Consider the following 23994-nt stretch of genomic DNA (forward strand, 5'->3'; position numbering starts at 1 on the left):
TCTGCCAAATGATGGCCAGTTAAAAGCACTGTGATGCTTCACTTCTCTCACAATCTAGTGTTGCAAATTTAGTGTATTTGAAAAGGTGGTGATGGGGGCAGGTGGGTGGGTGGGGGGAAGGGAACTGTGTGAACAGAGCTGGCTGATCTAGTTGCTTCAGTGGAACTGGTTGTTACCATTACAGGGTGTTGGGGGGAGGGGGAGTGTGCAACCCTGTTTCATGTGTTAAACTCAAGTATTCAGCCCAATTACTATAGAGTTAATGGACTGGGGAACAAATGGCAATATCTCAAGACCACAGTGATGACATTTTGGGTTGAGTCAAAAGCAAGTTTTGTTCAGCTCTTGAGACTTCTGCAGCTTTTTCCATTCTGTGAAACTTTGTGAATGTAAAGAGGAAAGTTGGATGTCAGTAAAAGAGCCTCAGATGTAAACTGAAGCTTTGACCAAATCTGCTCTCTAATTTCCTGCCTTAGATTCTTTGGCTGAGAGCAGAATATGGAGCACGTAGCACAGCCAGCTCCTTTGGAATGGGTTTACAAGCGCAGAGGAAGGAGGCAGACTCTTCATTTAACAAATGCTGTGGTGCAGCCTGAATTTTGTGTCTCACGAATGTCTGATATAAATCATTAACTATATAGCCTAAGAGTTGATCTGGAGTGTGTTTCAAAGCTGCAGGCGAGTGTGGATGATATCATTAGCTGCGAGATTGAAGCCTCAGTCAGTTTATGTAAATCAAACACCCAGAGGTTGTGCTGCAGCTTGTAACTCAATCCAGGTCTACTGCTATTTTATAGTATGTGCAGAACTTGAAATTACATTTCTAAACCTCCAAAGTTGTGCAAATCTGTGAAGTACAAAAAAATGGGTGGGTAATTAAGAAGAGAAGAAAGAGAGCAGAAGGAGGCTGACAATTGTGTGGCAAAGTTAAAAGGGTATTTGAAATTGGATTCCTGAGACGGCCACAGAACAATTTAATAACCTGCCCATTGGCACAAATTTCGCTGATTTAGGCCCCATCCAGGCAACAAGTTCTCTGTTTTTACCCTAAACTTTTTGCCAGGCTCCTCCAGAGTCAGCAGTACCCAAGTAACCACAGTGTCTGACCATTTGGCCTCCAATGTAGTTTTCAGATCTTCCTCAGCCTTCAGAGAAGGGTTAGATCTCTAAAATGTTGGGAATTGTCATTTTTAAATTGGTGTCAATAAGAGTTTTGAGTCTCTGTGGTAGCGATTTGCACCCCTTTGTCAGGTCCGGAGCATTGCAATGTTTCTCAAGCACTGCCATGAGATTTTTTGCCATTACTGAAGGTATGGGTAATGGGACTGCCTTTGTAGAATGTGTTAACTGGTCCATCAGCAGTTCCTAGCTGACTTGCACACTGGCTACTACTGCGTTATAATGCCAGATTTGCACAGTATTTCATCTCAACTGTGTGACTTGTTCCCTTGTGTGAATTGTATGACAGTACAATTCCACGGCAATCAGTGTTACATTTTATTTGCAGGCATTGACCTTACACAGTCCTCTTGTGGCAGTAACTTAATGTCCATGTATATTTTACAATCCGAATGGACTGACCATATGGGACATCGAGAGCTTTCCCTAAATGCTCCATGAATAATTCCATAGCGTATTATTGACACCACTTTCTCTGTAAAAAATTGAACACCCATTCAAGGAAGCCCTTGTAGGCAAGGTATAGTTGGGAATGAGTATGGGGAATTAGCGTCAAGAGGTTTATGATCTCCTTTGAATCCTGTTACTTGAATTGCAGCTGTATTGCTCTACTTTTTTCCAACCCATCTCTCCCGCCGCAGCACACCCCACCCCCACAACTCATCCTGTAGTGAGTAGTTGACACTGTACCTTTTCCCACACTCCTATCCTAAGTGGCCACTATTTGACCATGGCATTCTCTGCAGATGGGCACATTCCTGTTTTCGCCCAATGTCCTCATATAGAAACGTGGATAGCAGGAGATGGTAATCAAGAATGGGAGCCTTGACGTATCCTGTGTGCTCCCACCCAGTCCCTTTAATGATAAGGTCAATTGTTATGCTTCAGTCTGCTGGCAGAGATCACAGACGAGTACTTGAACCTAAGATTCGCAACGTATGACCGTGCTACATTGGTTATAAATATTCTCGATAGGGAGCCTAGGCGACTGCTTTGGTTTTTATAGTGAAATTCCAATTAACATAATTCTGTCTGGGTTATGGAAGTCATTCCTAAATGTACCTCATTTGGCCTTTATTTAAATTCAAAACCAAAGTTGTATGTGGAATATATAGGGGGAGGGCTCATGGAGCACAACTCCAGATGGTGCATGATTTATAAGTGGACCATGTTTTATAATGTAAATGGATCTGATGCTATCTGACCTGATCGACATTCTGTGGCCAATAACATAGATAGCAGTGTAAATTACATTACAAACCTTGCCTGCTGCACTTGGTTAAATGTGTACAAAATAATTGTTGGGAATATGTATAAAATGGTAGAATTTAAAACAAAATCTAATAGAAATCTGTGTCACATCTGCCTTCAGGTACCTTTTACTGTTCATTATCTGTAGTAATTTGATGCCTTTTCAGTAATGGAGATCACAGTTCTAGAGTGCAGCCCAGCAGGCAGAGGTCTACAGGTTAATATTAGCTGTCTATTATACTTCTGCAAGAATTAATTTTTGCTTAACACCTGCAGATTTCATGTCACGAAGCATACTTGAAGGACATGGTGCATTCTTTCTGCAAATGGGCTGCTGTATGTGCCTTGGGGAGTTGGGTCTAATGGGACCTGCCTTTATCCAGGAGGGAAACATTGTCAATCTATCGTCCAGTTGCTTCGATGCTGATGGCTGAATTCAAAGGAATTAAAGTGAACTCAAGGAATTGGCAAGTTTGTTGCCTTTGAAGTTGGAGGTGGTTTGGATTTGATGCATTTGAACCACTAGCAAGACCCAGACTTTCACATCACTTTTGTTTGTACTGGTTTCTTTTAAAACTTCTTGCCCAAAGGATAAGTTGCACTGATTCTGTTTAAATTTGCTACTTCTGCTGCCTGATTAAAATGGTTTACATTAGTGGACTGGCTGTTACACACCCATGGAAACTAATCATGCTTTCAGCAAGGATAAAGGGAAAAATGTCAGTCTGGGAGATCTGAAATGCAGAGAATGCTGGAAGTGCACAGCATCTAAAAGGAGAAAAGCTAATGTTTCAAGTGAGACTCCTTTGTTGAATTGGTTTTGATAGAGGGTCCCATCTGAAACATGAATTGGGTGCCTTTCTTTCCTGCTGTCCCCTTTCAGTATTTTAAGTTTTTTATTTGTTGGCTTACGGTTCTTTTGAGTTCACCAGTACGGCCTTAATATTGGACCCCCTTGTTCTTGCAGTGCTCCAGGGCTAATCTCATCTTATTTTTATCTGTTATTGCCATACAATGGTCCAGGCTGGCTGCCGTTTATCTCTTCTCCTTCATTTGTGATAATGGGACAGTTTTGGACTATTCTCTGCAGATTAAAGAATCAGGAATGCTGCCCCTTTGACCAGGAGATTTTTTTTTATTCATCATCAAGATCTAGTAGCATTTATTGCTCATCCCCAATTGAGCTGTGGTGGTGGTGGGTGACCTTGAACTGCTGAATTGTGGACTCAACTGAAAGGTTTGTTAGGCCAATTCAAAGGACAGCTAAGAGACAATTATAAAAACGGAAAATGCTGGAAATACTCAGCACCAGTGGAGTTAATGTTTCAGAACCCCTGATGCCCTGTATGGTCAGCCTGCTTGTCTGGTGTCCAGTACTGAATGAGCAGAGATATCCTCTAATTAAAGCTTTGAGGAGACTGAAGTCATCTTCTTCAAATCCTGCCACAAGCTCCAGTCCTGAGCTACCGATTCCATCCCCCTCTCCCTGGTCACTGTCCTGAGGCTGAGTCAGATTGTTCACAACCTTGGCATCTTACGTGACCCAGACTGAGCTTCTGACACCATATTCTCTCCAGCACCAAGATCTACTTCCACTTCCACCTTTGTTATACCTCCCATCTGCTGCTGAAATCCTCATCCAGACTCGCCTATTCCAATGGTCTCTTGGCCAGCCTCCCAGCTTCCTCCATAAATATGGACTCATAAATACTGCTTCTCATGTCTTAACTCGCGTTTTCTCCATCACCCTTATGCTCATTGATCTACAATTGTTCTGCATTGATCCAGAGCACCCGCATCCCCAGCTCAACGCCTCCAAATTTAAAATTCTTATCCTTGTTTTTAAACCTCTTTATGCCTTATGCCTCATCCCTCCCTATCTGTGTAACCTCCTCAAGCCCCATTCCAATTTTGGACTCTTGGACGTCATCAATTTCCTTCAGTTCACCATCGATGGCTAGGCCATCAGGGCCTCTAACCCCTGACCTTTTCTCCCTAAACCTCACTGCCTTGCTACTTCTCTCTCCTCCTTTAAGTCCCTTCTTTAAAACCTTTTGGTCATCTGACCTCAATTGGTGATTGGTGCCTATTTTATATTTGACTGATTTACACTATATAAATGCAAGTTGCTGCTGCAGATTCATGAATTGAATCTTGAGCACCAGAGGATGAATCTACCCATGGAACTATACCCCAACACCAATCTGTGTCTAAGAGAGTAGGATTGGGGGCAGGGAATAGTACTGGAAAGAGACAGTTGTGACAGTGTCTCTGAGGGTTTTCTCACAGCTGTTGCTTAAAATTTGCTGTTGAGTTGTATCTGTTGTCAAGTATTTCAGTTTGCAAAATGATTTGTGAAGTGTTTTGTTGAGCTCCAAAAATAAGCTGCTGATGTAAACAGAATCCTAGTGTAATGTGGTCCATTCTAAACTCATCTGAACTGATGAGCCCTGGGCTGCCTCAAAATCTACCTGTCCTGCTGCTTCTGGCTGCATTTTCTTTCTCTTGATCTTCCTCCGTTATCTTGAACTGAATCGGTCAGCATTGCAGGCTCTTGTTAGCGCACCTGAAGCACAAGTGGCAGGTGTTTCTGTGCTGATGCCCCTTGACCTCATTATTTAATTCCCCCCCCAGCATCTTTTTTTTGAATGCAATACATTGAAAATTGAGACCTTTGATTATTCTCCAAATGCAGCATTGTTAAAATAGTCTCAAAACACTGTCCGTTCACTGCGCTGCTTCTTGGCTTGGATCGGAACTTCCGCTGAAAGTAGGCCACTGTTGAGGCAACCCAGGCAGCTGCCTCAGTGGCTTTTTCTTGAATTTGAGATGTCGGTTGGAAAACCTCATTGTTTGTGTACAGTAAAGACACACCAGCTGTGGCAGCCACATTTGCCATTTGTCCTTAGCTACAGCACTGACTTAAAAGGGCTTTTCAGAGTTTAAAGATCAGAATGGAGGGTGATTTTTGGAGCCCAGTACAATGACAGTCAAATGAGGAATATTTGCTTTCCAAGTCAAAGTGCCATTTGCCAAAATAGTTTAAAAGTTTGGGGTAGGAGCATCAATTTAACAAGTTTCAGCTGTTGGCTTGGTTGATGCCTCAAGTTTCAGCTGCTTATCTTTGGAAGAATTTGTGGGGAAATGGGGAATAATGGTTGCTGCTCAGTTGGTAAAGGTAGTGTTTAACAGAACTGTACAGAAAGTACCAGGATCATACGGCTGATCTGTGCCAGGGTGGAAGGAAGTATGACGATTGACTTCAGTCTTCCTGGGCAAGAGAGGAAATGAGTGGGCTCAAGTTCTTTCCTCCTGATTGCTATTGATTGTCTGCTTCATTCATGCCTTTTGTTACCTCTAGGCTCGACTATTCCAATTTAGTCACCATATTTTACCCTCCATAAACTTGAGGTCATCCAAAATTTTGCTGCCAGTGTCTTAACTTGCATCAAGCTCCATTCCCCTAGCACCCTGTGCTCACTGACCTACATTGACTCTGGGTCAAGCAAGGTCTTAATTTTAAAATTCTGATAACTGTTTTCAAACTGCTCCACGTCCTTGCCTCTCCCTACCTCTGTAATGTCTTCCAGTCCCACAATCCTCCAAGATGGCTGCACTCATCTAGTTTTGGCTTCTTGTGCATCCCCAATTTAAATTGCTCATTGGTGGCCATGCCTTCAGTTGCCCAGACTCCAAGCTCTATAATTCCCTCCCTACATCTGTCTTTCTACCCCTCTTCCCCCTTTGAGATACTCTTTAAAACTCTTCGACCATGCTTTTGGTCATCTGATCTAATCTGCTTGTGTGGCTTGGTGTCCTACTTTGTTCAATAATGCTCCTGTGAAGATGAGTTTTATTACATTAAAGGTGCTATATAAATGCAAGCTGTTGCTACTGAAAAGGTGAGGGCGAGAACCAAATTGGATTTGGCTATGATGCTCCCTGAGGCTGAACAGCCTGCTGACGCTCATCTCTGCCAAATCGTAAACCAGAGGGTGGTTGATACCTGTAGAACTGTAGCTCTGTGAACCAGCATCTTCTGGGGAGGATGACGACACCATGAGTCTATTTTTCTCTCCTCCGATTAGGATCCAGAAAAAATAAGTAGAACCCAAAGGAGTCTGTGGCCTAGTTTCACTAATGAAGTGGAGATTGTCCTGTTTATGTGATGTAGGTTAATATTTAGAGTTACTTTTTGAAATGTTCATTCTGCAGCTTCTGAGCTGGAAGGGTGGGCTGGAAATTTGCTTTTGTCTGTGTGGTGTTTTCAGCCGGGGGTTAGGTCTTTGTTGCTTAACCTTGGTTCTGAAGCTTGTGGTGTGTTTGCTTAGAGAAAACAGGGATGGGCTGCTGTCAAATGCCTATTAAAGCCCATCATCTCCATCTCTATGAAGTAAGAACCACTTGGGTTGAGTGGATCACTGCCAGCTCTCCTCTCCTCATGGAGAAAGGTTCTACGGGTGTCTTGTCACCTGGTACTTTGCCCAAGTGGTAACTCTTCATGTATGAGCTTAGGCAGTAAGTGCTAACAGGACATTCACTCTTGAGGGAGCTTAATAACCTCACCAGAAACATCGTTCAAGCATGTTTTCAGTTACTCTGGCTGCTATCACGAGTGCTTAATATTTCAAAATTGCTCTCTTTGTGTGGTGCAGCAGCAAGAGAGAATACTCCTTGGCTTAAGTTGACAAAGATAGCATATAATGCCTAACTTGGCATGCTGAGGTCTGCTGTAGCAGTCTGTTTGCTGAGCAAGGATACTCGGCACGTAACAGGGCTGAACCTGTAATCTTCCAGCCTATAGAGCTCGGTTGTATATAATCAGGATAAGGTTCAGTAACAAACTAACAGGATGTTTATGGAACTGGTGAGAACAGGTATAACAAGAGTGTTGAACCTATCTTAGCACAGGCAGCTCTCTTCAAATCCTGCCAGCAGTACACAGGTGAAAGCAAACACTGCATGGGAGTGGACAAAATATGGAAAGATAACCACTTGAGCATAATCCAATTGGCTGATTGTAACTTGCACAAGCTAGTGTCTCCATCACAACTTGAAAAAAATACTGTGGATGCTGAAAGCCTGAAATACAAATGGAAAATATTGGAAACGCTTAGCAGGTCTGGCAGCATCTGTGGAGAGAGAAAGAGTTGACATTTCAGAACTCTCCTGAAATAGGACCATTGACCTGAAAAGTTAACTCTGTGTGGAGAGAGAAACTGATGCTGCCAGACCTGCTAGTAACTCCATATCCTAGTAAGGAAACAAGTTATTTCAAGTGATTGGCTGCATAAAACCCTTGTATTGACCTACCTTATCCAGGGCAGCCCTGATGGTAATAATCATTCTAGAGTCTGTTTATTGGTGGTTGGGCCAATAACTAAAAACACCCTAATTGGTGAGAGTCTTGAGGAATTGATGATGTGAAAGCTATTGCTGGTTCTGGAGAATTGGGTGTTTTCCATGGGAAGTGGACTATAGGATGGAAATGCCTAATGAGCTGGATCATACTGAAGTGCTGCATCTTGTATGCCCTGTTAGACTTCCATTGACACACTTCAGCTCAATGTTTTTGCAATGTAACTTGCTGGAAGTTTGAGCTGATAATGGCTCAGCAAGGACAGTGGGGCAACTGGGACCGTAGACTTTAATTCTGTCATTCACTTTCTTCATAACCAATAAGATTTTAGGGTAAAGATGGAAACAGAAGAATAACAAAGAAGTAGGTGAATTGGCTGAATCTGGTACACAGAAGGGAAGAAAGATTGAATTTAGAGTGAAAGAGAAATGAAAGATAAGTAAGGAAAACAAATTAAAATTTGGTGTTTTTAAAAAAAAAAATCTCCTAGACAATTTACCACTTGAAGGAATGAGATTCCACAGCGTAAATTGTTCAATTTCTGGGCCAGGGAGGTTGATTGGTATTGCATTAACAATTATCTTGTCATTTGAAAGGTACTCGCGCTGTTAATTTACCAAACTTGGCTTTCTGTGGCTAGTTTAATGTTCAATTAATGTGAAAATCCAGCAAGCTGTTTAAAAATAAGAGACCAAAGGTGGGTTGCCATTTGTGCAAGGTAAATGACAGAGCAGCATAAATTTGCCAGCAGATTTTGGTGATTTCCCAACTCAAGTGTTTCGCTTAACCTCCTAAACTTGTTGGCCAATTTTCACCTTAACTATTAACAATGCACAGCATTTTTATTTCTCCAGCAAAACCTGGCTCAATGTGTCAGAGATGGATTATAACCAAGTTTTCTACTGGATGATCAGTAACTCATCACTAAAGAACACTTCATACTTCAGCTCCAGCTATTGATTTTTGTATTAAATTTTCAGTGAAGAACAGTATGTTGGACTGCAGTTTGTGCCCATGTTTCAAATAGTTGTGTACTAAAAGCAATAAACTCTAAAAGCAATATGATTTGAAATACAGAGGGGCAGATGTGTTGGGAGCTGTAAGACAGCATGGAGGCAGATCATTCATTTTTATTTGTATTTCAGGGCACCTTTGTGACATAATGCATTGTGTGGTCTTATTTGTTAGTTAAGGCAATGCAGCTGTATAAAAGGAAACTGTTTCAAGTGTATGTACTGTAAATTCTGTGTTTATGGATGTGAGTGGTACTGTCAATATTATGCCGTTTGGCTATAAGCACACTCAGAACTGGCAGAGATGGAGCCATTGTATTGAATTGTGCTATCTTGGCAAGAACCATCTAATCCATCTTTGCATCTTCTACATTCCTCCTTAAATCATTTAGTCTCTGGTTTAAAAGGTACCTGTAGTAAAGCACCTATTTTCTGTGAAACTATGTTATCTTATTGTCCTTCATTCAGTTCATACTACCTTGTTACTCATTTGCCAACCAATGGAAGCAACTATTTAATTTATTTACTCCCAAATTTCTAAGGAATCTTGCTTTTGTTACCCTTTCAGATAGTACATTCCAGATTACAACGACCCTCTGTGTGGGGTAAGAGAATGTCTCCCCATCTCCCCACTGGTTCTTTTGCCAGTTATTTTAAATCTGTCCTCTGGTTACCGACCCTCTTGCTAGCAGAAATGGCTTTTCCTTACTTGCTTAACAAAATCCCTCAATTTCGAATAGCTCTATTAGGTCTTCCCCTTAAGCTTCTCTGCCCTTAGGAGAACAGTTCCAGATTCAGTGGAATCTTGTGGAACCATGCTGTTGGCAAATTGGCTTTCATGTTTCCAGCAAACCTGACTACACTTGGGGGAGTGGTGGGGGCAAGTGGTAATTCAAGGGCTTAGAAGTCCAATATAAATGCAAGTTCTTTCAGTTCTCTGAGCTAATTTCACTACAAACTCCTCCCAGTGATTTCATTCTTCAGGCTTTTTTTTTAAACCAATTCCTCTTTGTCTCCCAGGTTGTCTTCCCAACACCGCCACTTCCCACCCCCATCCCTCTTTCCAAAAAGGCTTAACTCTATGGATTCATAGTGCTGGTAAGCTTCCAACAGCTACCCAAAAAGCCATTTTTTATATTTAAACCTTGATGTTGAGTGTTGGCGAGCAACTAAATCACAGAAAACATCAAAACTGAGTGTAATCTTTCCACTCACACATTGCACATTCACCTGTAAGAGCCCCTGAATAATGATAAGGAGCAGATTGATTTCTCCGTCCCTCCCTCCTTTCTAACTGAGTGACATTTTGACTGATTGTAATCCTTAGATTGTGTCACCAGCTGAGATCAGCAAGCCCTGCACAGACCAGTGATCAGACCTATCACTGTCCCAAGCTGGCGCTTAAAAGAAATACACTATATGTACCATTCAGCAAGTATCCATACAGCAACAAGGCAGTTATTTTGTTATAAATATTGTGGAGTGAATTATTCTGCTGCCAATGAATGTTATTTATGATTAATACATGGCATTAATTTTCAATTTCTACATGGGATTTGTCACTCCACAGCAAACTATCACTTTTTGAACAGAACTATTCCTTCTCCACACTTGCATCTATACTAAAGTCTTGACTGCGGAGACTTGTACTGTTTGGTACAATTCTGCTGAGAGCTCCCTATTGCCTCAGAACAGTTTATAGTCTTTAGATCGCAAGAGGAAATTAAGCTTGATGGGAGGGAGCAGGGTCATTAATCTGATTTTTTACAACGTTTACTAGTGATGAGCAATGTCTTCTCTGGGAGTGGCAGCCTAACTTGAGGTTTAATGAGAGCTCAGACATGAAAAAGAGAGAACGAACACATTCTGGTTCCTCCCATAGTTTCGTCACATCATGAACCATCCCCAGGCTGGTCATCAGACTCAAAATTGTTGCCCAGCTATACTAATGTTTTCCACAGTCACCTGTTTGCAACATATGTGTGGGTGCATTCTTTTAGATATTTATTTTACAGTGAAAACTAAATGGGGAATTGTGGAAATGGACTTGTCCTGTGCGAATACAATAAATTGAGTCTCTAGTGCCTTGTGTTCCCATGCTGACAGAATGTTCTTGGACTGTATTTTGCACCTGAGATTTGTTCTCTTTAATCCCTGGTGTGCAGTTGTGTGTTTGTTCAGTGATGGCTGACTCGCACCATGTCCACAATAAGGTATAGTGCCTGTTCTTGCCAACTGGCTAGTGACAGCTACTAAATTCCTGTTAATCAAAATGATGATTTGTACAATACTAGTGGGTACAGATCTCCTACTGTGTAACACTGGGCTACAGTACTGGCGGGGACAGGTCTGTTACTGGTGTGGTGAGGAATTTGAAGGCTTATACGAAGTGTTGAATATTGAATGGTATTGCCATTGCAATGTAATGGCGTAAATAAATCTAATGACTATTGATGGTTCCTTTGGTTACAGATGGATCAGACCTCGGATGAAGATGTGGACCATGCTGCAGAGGAGGACAGCGATAAGGAGGACCAGGACTTGGATAAAATGTTTGGTGCCTGGCTGGGTGAGCTCGATAAACTCACTCAGGTAAGTAGGAGTAACCTGACTTGAGGTTAGAAGGCTTTCAAACTGCAGGAAGTGGTCTATTGACTATCTTTATTGCTCAGTGGCACAAATATTCATAACTGTGTACTCTGTTCAGGTGGCTCGTGTCAGGAGTTCTCTTTGCTTGTGTTAGTGACTGATATAAACTTGTGATTACGGGTCAAAATATATGTATATGGCACTCAACAGCTTTGTCTGCCTCATTAGAAATGGTCAAAGGCAGTTCCTGATGTTGAGAAATAAAAGACTCCAGAGTTTGTTCCCGTAGTCTGTACCAATTTTATATCAGCTCCACACACTCGGGATGGGAAATGCCAGCAGGTGAATGTGCTACTCCAGGGGCAAAAAAAAAAATCCAAAACTAGGGGTTCTAGGGAATGGCCAGCTCAAGATTTTGTTTATTTGGTTGCTTTAATCACAATTCTACCTCCAAGAATACCAGTGATATGAAATACCTTTTAAAGAGCCATTTATTCTAATTTTAGCTAACCACATATACATGAAGAATGTTCCTTCTAAATCAGTAGGGGAGTATCTGTATGGTATAATCAAGCTTTTATGCTTCATGTTTGTACTTGTAATGGGGTGTGTGTGTGTGTGCATATAGGTGTATACATGTATTTATTGGTATTTGTGTTTTCCAGAGGTGAGAACCAACTTAATTGAAGGCTCTGCAACCAATGATGTTGGTAGTGAAGTTATAGAAATAGAGTGAGAGGAACACAGGCCAGGAGTTGGTTGCAGAGATTCTCCAATTTTTAACATCAATGACAACAAATTAGCATAGAAGAAGTTGGTTATTAGGAGCAGGAAAAATCCAACATCTTGATTTCAATAAACCAAACCTTGCTTCTTGCTATCCCTTATTTTGTGTCATTGCATGCTAATTGCTCAGTCCCCTGAATTCTATAGGAGAATGGTATCATTATATCATGTTTAACCCTGACAGCACCAGTCTCTCCAGATCTTGTAGTACTGATGAACTAGCAATTTTAAAATCACCACTTCACACATTGAGATGCTGGAGTATCAAACGAGCCTTCAGAAGGAGTCTTGATTTAACCATCAAAGTAATAACTTAAAAATCATGCAATAAAAAGTGATTTAAAATCATGAAATATTTTATTTTCCTTTCCCAATCTCTCATCTTTTACTTTCAATTACCAGCCTTCTGGCTTCTATCATTTAATTGAGAACATTTCAACTCATGCTCTTCACTGAAACCTGTTTTTCCTGCCTGCACTTAGTTTGACCCGGTAATCATGCTTCTTGACTAGCAAAGTGACAGATTTTAATTTGTTCAAGTGTCTTTCTCCTGCTATGGGTCCAGCTGTAGCTTGGCCTGATTGCATTATAGTGGGTAGTGGGTCAATCTGATGCTTTATTGCAGGGGGGATGCTGAGACTAATCTATTTTGTGGATGTAACCCAACAGTGCAAACTCTGTATAGGTTGCAATTCCATGGGTACTGGGAACCATCCAGTAACCCACTCAAGTGTGAGACTAGGCAATAGTTGTGGACAGACTGCTCACACATGACTGTCGTCACATCTGAGCCTGCTGCCATTGTCAATCAGTGTCTGTGTATGCACTTTGCAGCTAGGATCACTGAATACTGACCAGGAATAAGAACACTGGCTCTCCTGAAATGAGAATTTCTAAGCATTCAAAAGTTAATTGATGTATATTATGATTTTGTATGTGTGTGAATTGTTATTCCTTTTCAGAAATGAATGTTAAATGTTTATCTTTCTAAAGCTGAGTGCCAAGACCTTTAAAAATTATTTATAATACGTTTATGAATTTGAGAGTAGTGTTTTCTTTTTCCCCTCGATTCAGAGTCTGGACACCGGGAAACCCGAAGAGCTGAAGAAGTCACCGCTTCGGCAGGAAACCAATCTCGCGAACTTCTCTTATCGCTTCTCGATGTACAATCTGAATGGTGAGGGCTATGATTATTGTGCCTGGAAGCAATTCAGGGTGGAGTCACTGTCTTGGTTTTGTTAGCCATTGAGCATTTTTGAGGCCCCTATTTGTCACTGGATGATTCTGACTCTTGTTAATTCATTTCACCATTCCTGTCTGAGAATGGGTGAGGTCTTCCTTGCTGGAGTTCAGACAGCACTGGCCTGTTATGGTATGCTGTCTGCATGTACACTTCTTCAGGCTAATGCATACCAGGGTACTTGCTCAATGGTACTTTTTGGATATCCTGTCTGTTGCATGCTGGTGAAGTTAAACTACCACCTCCACATCTAGATTGGTTCCATATTCCTCGAGAATGGACAGTCAGAAAACATGAATCGTATGTGGCTTGATGTCTGGCTGTTGGAGCTTGGGGCAGTGATTAATGCAGTGTGTAATTTGAGAGAATATTGTATTTAGTGAACAATCATAACGTTATAACGTTTAATGTTGTAACAGAGATGGGGAGGAATTGTTCCTACGCGTGAAAGGATCCAGATCAAGAGGGCACAGATTTAAAGTAATTGGCAAAAGAAGCAAAAGTGATATGAGGAAGAGCTTTTCACACAGGGAGTGGTTAAGGTTTGGAGTGCACGTGAGAGTGTGGTGGAGGCAGGTTCAGTCATAGTATCCAAAAGGGAGTTAGACTGCTATCTGAAAAGGAAGAATGTGCAGGGTTATGGGAAGAAGGTGGGGGAATGGCAGTAGGTAAATCACTCATTCGGAGAGCTGGTACAGACATGATGGGCTGATTCGCTGCCTCCTGTGGTGTAATTCTGATTCTATTAGCTGGCCTAGTGGCTTGTTCAGGTGGTAAAGGTCAAGTGCAACTGAACTGTACAGGCTTGAATCTCACTCTGTGGTGAGTTACTGATCTGTAAAGTCAACAGTTAGCCCTCCGTGCTCGGAACTAAAGAAGTAAAAGAACCCAAGGTTTAAACTATCCATTGTCGAAAATGAGAGAGAATACAGTGGAGATTGACAAGAATGAGTCCAGGGATGAAGAACTGTAGCTATGAGGATACATTGGAGTGGTTGGGACTGTTTTCCTTGGAGAAAAGAAGGCTGAGAAGAGACTTATAGAGGTGTTCGAGATCCTGAGGGGTGTGGACAGGGTAAATGGTGAGAAACTGTTCCCACTCAAGAGAACATCAAGAACTAGAGGGCACATATACTAAATAATTGGCAAAAAGAGTAAATGTAATTTGAGGAAAAGTTTTTTTCACCCAGAGGGTGGTTGGAGTCGGGAACAAACTTCCTGAGAGGGTGGTGGAGGCAGGTTTGATCGAGGTATTCAAAAGAGAATTGGATTGCTACCTGAAAAGAGAGAATGTGCAAGGCTACGGAGATAAGGCAGGGAAGTGGGACTAGGTGGAATGCTCTTTCAGAGAGCCAATGCAGACTCGATGGACCAAATGGCCGCCTTCTGCCCTGTAAAGATTCTGTGGTGTCCATACGCATGCCGGATGAGGAGAGGCTGCTTTCACACTGCCCTGTGTTCCAACAGCTGAACACTCAGCAGATATGAAGAATGACGCTTGGGATAAGTATTGGCGAGTGACCAGTGTCATGCAACTAAACAGCAGAAGCAAGTCCTTTCAGAGAAAATGGAACATGATTGGCAAAAAAAAATTATCCTGCTCAGCTTTCATAGCTGAAAAGGGATTATACTTTGCAGTGCAGTTCTTTTTAAAGATCACTTTTTTCATCACAGTTGAATGTTTCTGCTGCTCAAGCCCTTGAGCAATTTTTTCTGGGAAATTCATGCCACTTACACAGAAGAAGTGACTCGTGCATGCCATGAGATGTTTCCATAGCCCAATCCATCTCCCAAGTTTTCATATTTTATTTAAGAACCAGGGCGGCTGTTGTCAGGAGGCTGTTTCTTCATGGATGGAACCAGAGCCATGTTTGGAAAGCCCTAGTTGACACTTGTGCATGTTCACTTAGCAGTAGGGATCCTGAAAGCCATTTGATAGTGATCAGGGGGTGATAACTATGGTCAACTTTCTCCGTCTTTCTACTGTCCCACAAACTTGAGCTCTTCCAAAATTCTGCTCGAGTCCTAACTTGCACCAAGCCCCATTTACCCATCTGGCCTACATCAGCCCCCTGTTAAGCAGCACCTTGATTTTAAAAATTCTCATCCTGGTTTTCCAGTCCCTCCACAACTTCTCCCCTCCCTAACCTCCCCAACTCTGTAATCTCCTCCAGCCCTCCAAGCCTATCTGCGCTCTGCCAATTCTGGCCGAGACCCTGAACTGTGGAAGTCCCTCCATCAATTTATCCTTGCTATCTCTCTTTCCTCCTTTAAGATACTCCTTAAAACTGATCTCTTTGACCAAGTTTTTGATCAGTCACCCTAAAGTCACCATATGTGGCTCAGTGTTGCACTTTATTTGATAATGCTGCTGTGAAGTGCCTTGGGTCATTTTGCTGTTAAACTTGCAATTTTAAAAATTCAAATTATTGTCGTCATTGCTCCATCTGCAAAGGCACTGTGGACAATTGCAGCACCCCTTGAGTGATCCAGAGAGAAGAGCAGTTCTTGTAATAGAAATGCTACAAAAACTCTTTCCAATCATAGACTGGGAGCAATGGGGCCAATCATTTACCCCCCTGAACAAATTTCACTTGGGAAGAAATTTAATGGACCTGGAGCTCAGCATTCAGTTGCTTGTATCTGCGTGAACACTTTGTCACATATTTTGTAACGTACATCCATCTCCTTTTTCATTCTTTCTGCTCCTTTTATTTCAAGGTTGCCTGACTTTGGTTAAACTTGCTGCAGAGGCAAAATATATGTGTTACTATCCTACATCTGCCAGGTTCTGGTATGATAATGAGAGCATGTCTTATCCTTGCTCCGTGCTGAGTTTGTTGAGTGGCAGTTGGGGTGTTACGATTGGTTGCAGTGCCCCTGGGCTGGAAAGTGAGAAATTGTTTGGGGTTCTTGCTCCTGATAGCTACCTGGTGACCTCTGCTGGAAGCTGCTTGTATGTACACTTCATGCAAGGATAGGATGGCGCTCAACTCTTGAGCCTCCTTATATTTGAATATCCTTACAGTCCAAGGTCACACATGAAGCTCAACCTTTTGGATGAGGTTCCAGAATTTGACCAGCTCCAGTAAACCCATGCCCCAGCAGAAATTAGCACCTTCAGGGGTTAGGCAAGTAAAATGGAACCACTACATTTCCAGTATCATCATTTTCTTGAAGTCTCTGCCTGAAAGCAGGTCTGACCCACAGTGCCACAACCTTCACCACAGGTAGGGCAAAGAGGCATATCCCGAATCCCCATCCGGAATGGGGATTGAACTCTGTCCTGTTGGCACCAATCTGATCCGCACTGGCCACCCATCCAACTGCCCCCCCTCCCCCCAGGAGTCAGAGTTGCTGTGGCAACATACACTGTTACATGCATGTTGTAGCCTGGAGCTATGATATTGATAGTAGAGGCTCCAGTTTCTTTCTATCACATAGCTGACCAGGAATCCCTCCCACTCTTACCGCCTCCCACTGGCGTACATTGGAAGGATTTCCCTGTTGACACCTGTTTGACCATGTTATGCACGCGCTTTCTTTGGCCATCAAGCCCTAGAGTGGGACTTGCACTCGGAGCTTCTGGCTCAGAGGCAGGGATGCTACCCACTGCGCCACAAGACCTCTACTAACAGTATATAACATCAAAGCTGAAATGGCAAAAGGCAACTATAGTTTGGAAAAAGGTTTTGCTGATGCAGTTAAGGTTCAACTGAGGCACATTGTGGGATGGAGTAAAAGAGCTTTACTCTGTATCTAGCCCTATGCTGTAGCTGCCCTGCGAGTGTTTGATGGGGTCAGTGTGGAGGGAACTTTACTCTGTATCAGCTCGTGCTGTACCTGTTCTGGAAGTGCTTGATGGGACAGTGCAGAGGGAGCTTTGCTCTGTATCTATCCTGTGCTGTACCTGCACTGTAAAGGCTTGATGTAGACACCATAACCTGGAAATGGCAAGTGTTCCCAGCGCCTACATTCCTCACCTTGGAGGAGAGAAGGGCAGAAGGTAAGATTGGGACTTCAGATACATTAGTGTACCTTCCCATTGAGTCATTTGTTCTTTGTTTCCAGCTATCTCAGACTATCTTAATTCTTCCCTTCATGGTGCTTTGGCTCAGTTGTCAAATGCCCTGTGTATCTGAACCATAAACAAAAATTTGCAGCTTAAAGACTAGACCCCTTCAGCTGATATGAGGCAGCAGTTCTTGTTCCACAAGTGGTCTTGGTAATAATTGGCTTTCAAATCAAGATTCCTTCTAACACAATCATTTATATTATTATACTCATTCCTGGGATGAAGAGTTGTCTTATGAGGAAAAGTTGAACAGATTGGGCCTATACCCATCGGAGTTGAGAAGAATAAGAGGTAATCTTATTGAAACATTTAAGATCCTGAGGAGACTTGACAGGTGGGGCAGTCTAGAACTAGAGCTTTCCCTTGTGGGGGAGTCTAGAACTAGAGTTCAAGATTCTAAGAATAAGAGGTCTCCCTCTTAAGATGGAGACGAGGAGAGTTTTTTATCTGAGGGTTGTTAGTCTGTGGAATTCTCCAGAGAGCAATGGAGGCTGGGTCATTGAATGTATCCAAGGCTGAGTTAGGTAGAGCTTTGACAGACAAGGGAATCGAGGGTTATGGGGGGGCAGACAGGTTGAGACCACAACCGATCAGTCATAATCTTATCGAGTGGTGGAGCAGGCTCGAAGGGCTGAATGGCCTCCTCCTAAGTCCTATGTTCCTATCCAGTTGCATAGAGCAACAGTTGATAGAGAAATTGGCCTACACTCCAATTAGCTTCCCCAAAATTACATTGGGTTTTTAAATTTTATTCCTCCCCTCAAGTCTTATTTGTTGAAGGAAATCTCTGTGGTCCCTTTTTGAGCCCTGCCATGTGAAAATTGTTAGACATAAATATCTAGGCTGCTAACATTTATCATCTGGGCTTGCAGGTGAAAACTTGCTGTTTGGAGAGGGTGACTGTGTCTGTGAAACCACAACCCCAGCAATGATTGAGAGGGGTCATGGAGTCACAATGGCACAGAAGGACATTATTCAGTCCATTGAATCCATGATGCCTCTCTGTAGAGCATTCCAGTCAATCCCATTTCTCCGCTATGTCCTGCAGCCCTAAAGTTTATTTCTCTCAAATGCTCATCCAATTTTCTTTTGAAATCGTTGATTGTCTCCACTTCTACCTTTTCATGGAGGGAAGTGAGGAAGATAATTTTCCAATGATTCTTAGAACATATTGTTCATGTCAAGTTATTGGGGCATGCAGCACAGTGGTGGCTTGATGCTTCTCTAAACCCCTTCAATCTCCCTCTCCTCTCTTATCCAATGTGAAATTGGAAACTGTTAACGTGCCACATGTCTGAGCTGCAGAGCCCTGGTGTTAAATGCCCTGCTTGCTGTTATAGACCCATTAAAAGTGCTGGATGCTGGAGAAATATATTTATAAGAACAGGATATTTTACTGGATTTATCATGTGGCCTTTCCAGTTCCAAGTTGAATTTTGAATCCTATCGAGAGACTAAATGTTTGTCCCTATTGATCAATGCTGAGGTTCAGAGTGATTTCTGAAAGATATTAGGAGCCACCACTGACACTAATCTTTTCCTTCTCTCCCTTTAATTTTGTATGTGCTGCGTGTTTCAGAGGCGCTGAGCCAGGGAGATGGAGTGGATCTGGATGCTCTCATGGCAGACCTCTGCTCCATGGAACAGGAACTCAGTAACATCAGTAAAGAACCTTCCAGGAAAGACAGTGTTGTGAGAAAATCTCTCAAAGAGGATGTACCTGCCAAGATGCCCAGCAAAGAAGCCAAATCTGCTCAGAAACAATCTGCCACTCGAGCATCCTCCAAACAGAGTAGCTTGAAGGGCTCCTCTTCATTGAGAAGCCCAAAATCTTTGCACACCAACCTTTCACTGGATGATATCACTGCCCAACTGGAACAGGCCTCCCTCAGTATGGACGAAGCAGCACGACAGACCGGTGCCATGACACATGACACCAAGCCCTCTGTGTCCAGTCAGCATAGGAGAACGGGATCAGCTGGAACTGTCAGTGATGCAGACATCCGCTCAACCAGTACCTCATCTCGATCCAGTGTTACCTCTGCCACATCGAGCCAGGATTCTTTGGACATTGACAAGGTCACCCGACCGCAGGATCTCGATTTAAACCAGCAAGGTCAACCCGCAACAGAGGTATTGTTTTTGTGTAGCCTGTCTCATGCCCTTGTGTTAAATGCAAGTTTCGAAATGTATGTCAGTTGGAGAAGTAAACAGCATCATTACCAATGAGGAGGAAGACTGCAAGTTGAGAGTTCAGTAACATGCTCTGCTATTACTGTTGTGATCACTGTTTCAACTATGTTTCAGCTGTTACTCTGCTTTCACCCCCCCAACCCTCTCCTTCCTGGATCTCCGAGATCCCTATCAGGCTGGTGCTTTAAAAGAGAATTCTCTTTTTGTTGCTTAGTTGTTGAGGGATCATATGTTGGAATGCCTGATGAGTCTGGGGTGAGCAGAACAAACCAAGAATTATAGGAAACTGAAATACTGTTGGAAATGCACAAAACCACATCCAGATCGCAGCCCATCTCTAAGGTAGGCTAATGTTTTGGGTGAGGATTAAGTTTTCTAATGAAGGATCCCAACTAAAACGTTAAGCTATCCTTTGAGATGCTGTCTGTTCCCCTGTAAGTGTCCACCATTTTCTAATTTTTATTCTTTGAATCTGGGCACAGCAAGTCCTTTATCCAATTTGAAGTTCGTAGCAGGTTAAATTTATAATACCTATGTGTAACTATGCCATTGCACCCAGAAGGTACCTGATCTGCCTCTGAGTATTTATTGGACTGGCAGTCTGAGCCTTTGTGAGAGTAGGGCACCATGATTAGTCTCCACAACCTGGGTCACAAATGGGATAAATCTCCCACTCCTGATCACTGCCCAGTGACCCCAGCTGGAAAGTGGGTGTCAAGTCGCTACTAGATCAGGCTCAAGCTCAGCTGTGATGTCACCACGGCTACTGATAAGAATCGTAGAATGATACAACAGAGCTAGAGGCCTTTCGGCCCATCATGCCTGTGCTGGTTCTTCGAAAGAGCTATCCAATTAGTCCCGGACCCCCTGCTCTTTCTCCATAGCCCTACAATTTTTTTTAACTTCTTTTCAAGTATTTATCCAATTCCCCTTTGAAAATTAATGAATCTGCTCCTGCCATCCTTTTCCGGTAGTGCATTCCAGATCATCATTGTGCACTGCCTCAAAAAATTTCTCATCTCCCCTTCTATTCTTTTGCCGATTAGCTTAAATCTGTCCCTCTAGTTGTTGCCTTTCTGCCAGTGGAAACTGAGTGAGGAGAAATTATCAAAACCCTTCAAGGTTTTGAATACCTCTATTAAATCTCCCCTTCAAAGTTCTCTGCTGTAAGTAGACCAACCCCAGTCTCGCCACATAACTGAAGTCCCTCATCCCTGGTGGCATTCTATTAATTAATGCAACTTTTTTGAGGCCTTGACACCCTTTCTAACGTGTTCTCAGAATTGGCCACAATACTCTAGCTGGGGCCTAGCCCAGTGATTTATAAAGCTTTAGTATAATTTCCCTGCTTGCCTACTCTATGCCACTATTTATAAAGTCAAGGATCATGTGTGCTTTTTTAACAGCCTTCTCAAATTGCCCTGCCACCTTAAAAACTTTATGTTCCCCTCCAGTTCTATGTGCTCTTGCATCCCCCTTAAATTGTACAGTTTGGCTTCTATTCCCTGTTCACATTCTTCCTTCCAAAATGAACCACTTGATGCTTCTGTGTAAAATTTCATCTGCCCTATTTCTCCTCTTTTTCACCAGTCTCCCTATGTTCCCCCTGATGTCAGCTGCTATTTTCCTCCCTGCATACTACATTTTCAAGTCATCCTGAAGCCCAGGATATGAATCAAAAAAAGCAGTGACCCCAGCAACAACCCCAGGGAACACTGCTGCACATTCTCCACCCCCCCCCCCACCAAACCCCAGTCTGTGAAACAACTGTTCACCACAAGTGTCTGCCCTCTGGCTCTTTGTCAACTTGTATCCTCATTGCCACTGCAGCTTCAATCCCATGGGCTTCAATCTTGCCAACAGATCTATTATGTGGTACTTTATCAGATGTTGTTTGAAAGCCCATATACACAACATCACCAACACTACCCTCATCAGCTTCATCAAAGAGTTAATATAAGCAGGACCGCAAATTCTGACTGCTGTGGGACCTGAACACCCTTAACTCCAACAGCTGTTTTAGGGATGTTTTAGGGAGGGAGTTCAAGATTTTCATGACCCTTTGAAGAAGTGCTTCCTAACAACACTGAATGGCCTAGCTCTAATATTACAAAGTTATGCCCCTTGTTCTGGACCATAATGAATTGTTTCGCCTCGATCACCCTGTTAATGCCTTTCAGCATCTTAAACACGCCACCTTCGACCTCTACACCTAGAAGGATAAGGGCAGCAAGTTTCCCTCCAAGCCACACACCATCTTGACTAGGAACTATATTGTTGTTCCTTTACTGTTATTGAGTCAAAATCCCAGCACTTCCCAGCAGCACTCTGGGTGTACCTACACTACATGGACTGCAAAACTTCAGATAGATGGCTCACCACCACCTTCTCGAGGACAGTTAAGGATAGGCAGCAAATGCTGGCTTTGCTAGCGACGCTCACATCCTGTGAATTAATTTAAAAATACTCAATTTGGTCATCCCTTAATCTTTTATGCTCAAGGGAATAAAAGTCTAGTATATGAAATCTGTTGTCATAGTGTCATCAGTTTTAGAACCAGGGTGGTGAATTTGCGCAGTGGCCCTGCCATAGCTTCCTGAGGTGTGGTGCTCAGAACTGAATGCAATACTCCAGCAGAACCCTACCCCAGCAAGTCAATCCATTAGCAAGAGGGGAGAAACTGGATAAAGCCAATGTGAAAATGCATGGAAACGTTGAATATTATGGCAATATTTTGTGTAATGAAAATAGTAGCCGAGCAGGCTCCTCTCTGACTTGTTTTCTTTTGAGGTCTGTTTGTTTTCTCCCGTGGGTGTAATTGGAAGGTCTCTTTCCTTTTTCCAGTTTGTTTGCATTGTTCACCTTCAGAGTAACAAAACAGATGACACTGAAGCTCCTCTGTAAGTGAAGACTAGCTGGCTAACAGCTGGGAGGTAATTTGTAATTCCCTCGTGCACAGCGAAGCTGAAATTAGAAACTAGCTGCTGAGGTGTTCCATCGCCCATTTGGCGCATTGCTCTGAAAAACAAAGTTGAAAGTCCTGTTGTCTGGAGTTGCAAGTAGTTTTAAATCCTGTGCCATGGCTGACAGTTGCGTGCTGTTAGTCAAGATTAGTGATTTTTGCAGTTCCATTGGAAGATCAAACCTATGGGTTTATATAAAAAAAAAAGTAGAACCATGTATGGTGTATTTCTACTCATTTGTGCCTTTCTTCACATCCTCCACTTCCCAAACATTGTGTTCAGCTGAGAAGGCAGGCAACCTGCTCCAATCCTTACTGAGCTGCTCCTGCAAACATGACCAGGTGATCTGTTAATTTTTATATTTTAAAGAGAGGAAGGAAAGACTTGGTATATGTGGTTGTGATGTTTTGAAAGAGGTGTATTGTACTTGTGCACCAGTATCTGCAACAGGATGTAGTGTAACTCTGATTCCGTTGCAGAGTAAGCTACTTTGCAGTGATCATTGTTGTGTTGTAATCCCAATCTGAGGGTGGTAATCTGGGCTGTCTGATCTGAATATTCACTTCCATCCAGCAGGGAGGGGGTTTGGATTTTTGGATCAAAGTCTAATTCACTGTTAACTTCCTAATCTGCAGGAAAATGCCTAACTTTTGTGATTTTTTCTTTGCCTATCTAATGTCAGCACCAGGTACTCACAGGGTAGATACCGCGTAAAATTCCCCCTATACTGTCCCATCAAACACTCCAGAGACAGGCACAGCATGGGGCTAAATACAGAGTAAAACTCCCTCTACGCTGTCCCTATCAAACACTCCCAGGACAAGTACAGAGAGAGCTCCACATTTCCACCATCCTTTTTTTCTGAATGACTTGGCTCTGATTTTAAGATTCTGGCTCCTTCTACTCTTTCCCACCACCAGAAAACATTTCTCTCTAATCTCCCCATCAATTCCTTTCAAAATTCTAAATGCTTCATTCAAGACACCCTTTAACTGTTGTATTCCCTAGAATTTCAACTTTAATCTCACTTCATAACCTAACCTTTGGAACCCTGGTAACATTCTGGTGAATCAGTGTTGCACTCCTTCCAAGGACTGCATATCCTTTCTAAGGTGCGATGCCCAGAGCTTAGTTATTCCAGATGTGGTTTTACCAGGGCTTTGTATAGCAATTAGAAAACTTTCTCCCTTGTATTCCAGTACTCTAGTTATAAGGGATGACATTTCATTAGCATTGATTATCTTGTAATAGACTAATACATTTTATTGATCTGACTAAAAGACCCCTATATCTCCTTTGGACCTTCACTGTTCCTAGCTTTTCATCATTTAAAAAAAAAAATCTCT

The 23994-nt window shown here is 42.6% G+C and overlaps 1 protein-coding gene across 2 annotated transcripts in view; it reads left to right on the plus strand.

Moving 5' to 3' along the window:
- Positions 1-23994, plus strand: part of raph1a (Ras association (RalGDS/AF-6) and pleckstrin homology domains 1a) — a 146776-nt gene that overhangs the window by 52439 nt on the left and 70343 nt on the right. For both annotated transcript variants that reach the window (XM_078551448.1, XM_078551449.1), the window contains exons 2-4: positions 11275-11394; positions 13252-13354; positions 19072-19625. In XM_078551448.1, coding sequence (XP_078407574.1) covers positions 11275-11394; positions 13252-13354; positions 19072-19625 — 777 coding nt within the window. The remainder of the gene's footprint in view (positions 1-11274; positions 11395-13251; positions 13355-19071; positions 19626-23994) is intronic.

Source organism: Cetorhinus maximus, chromosome 11 (genome assembly GCF_964194155.1).
Source record: "Cetorhinus maximus chromosome 11, sCetMax3.hap1.1, whole genome shotgun sequence".
NCBI classification, from domain to species: domain Eukaryota; kingdom Metazoa; phylum Chordata; class Chondrichthyes; order Lamniformes; family Cetorhinidae; genus Cetorhinus; species Cetorhinus maximus.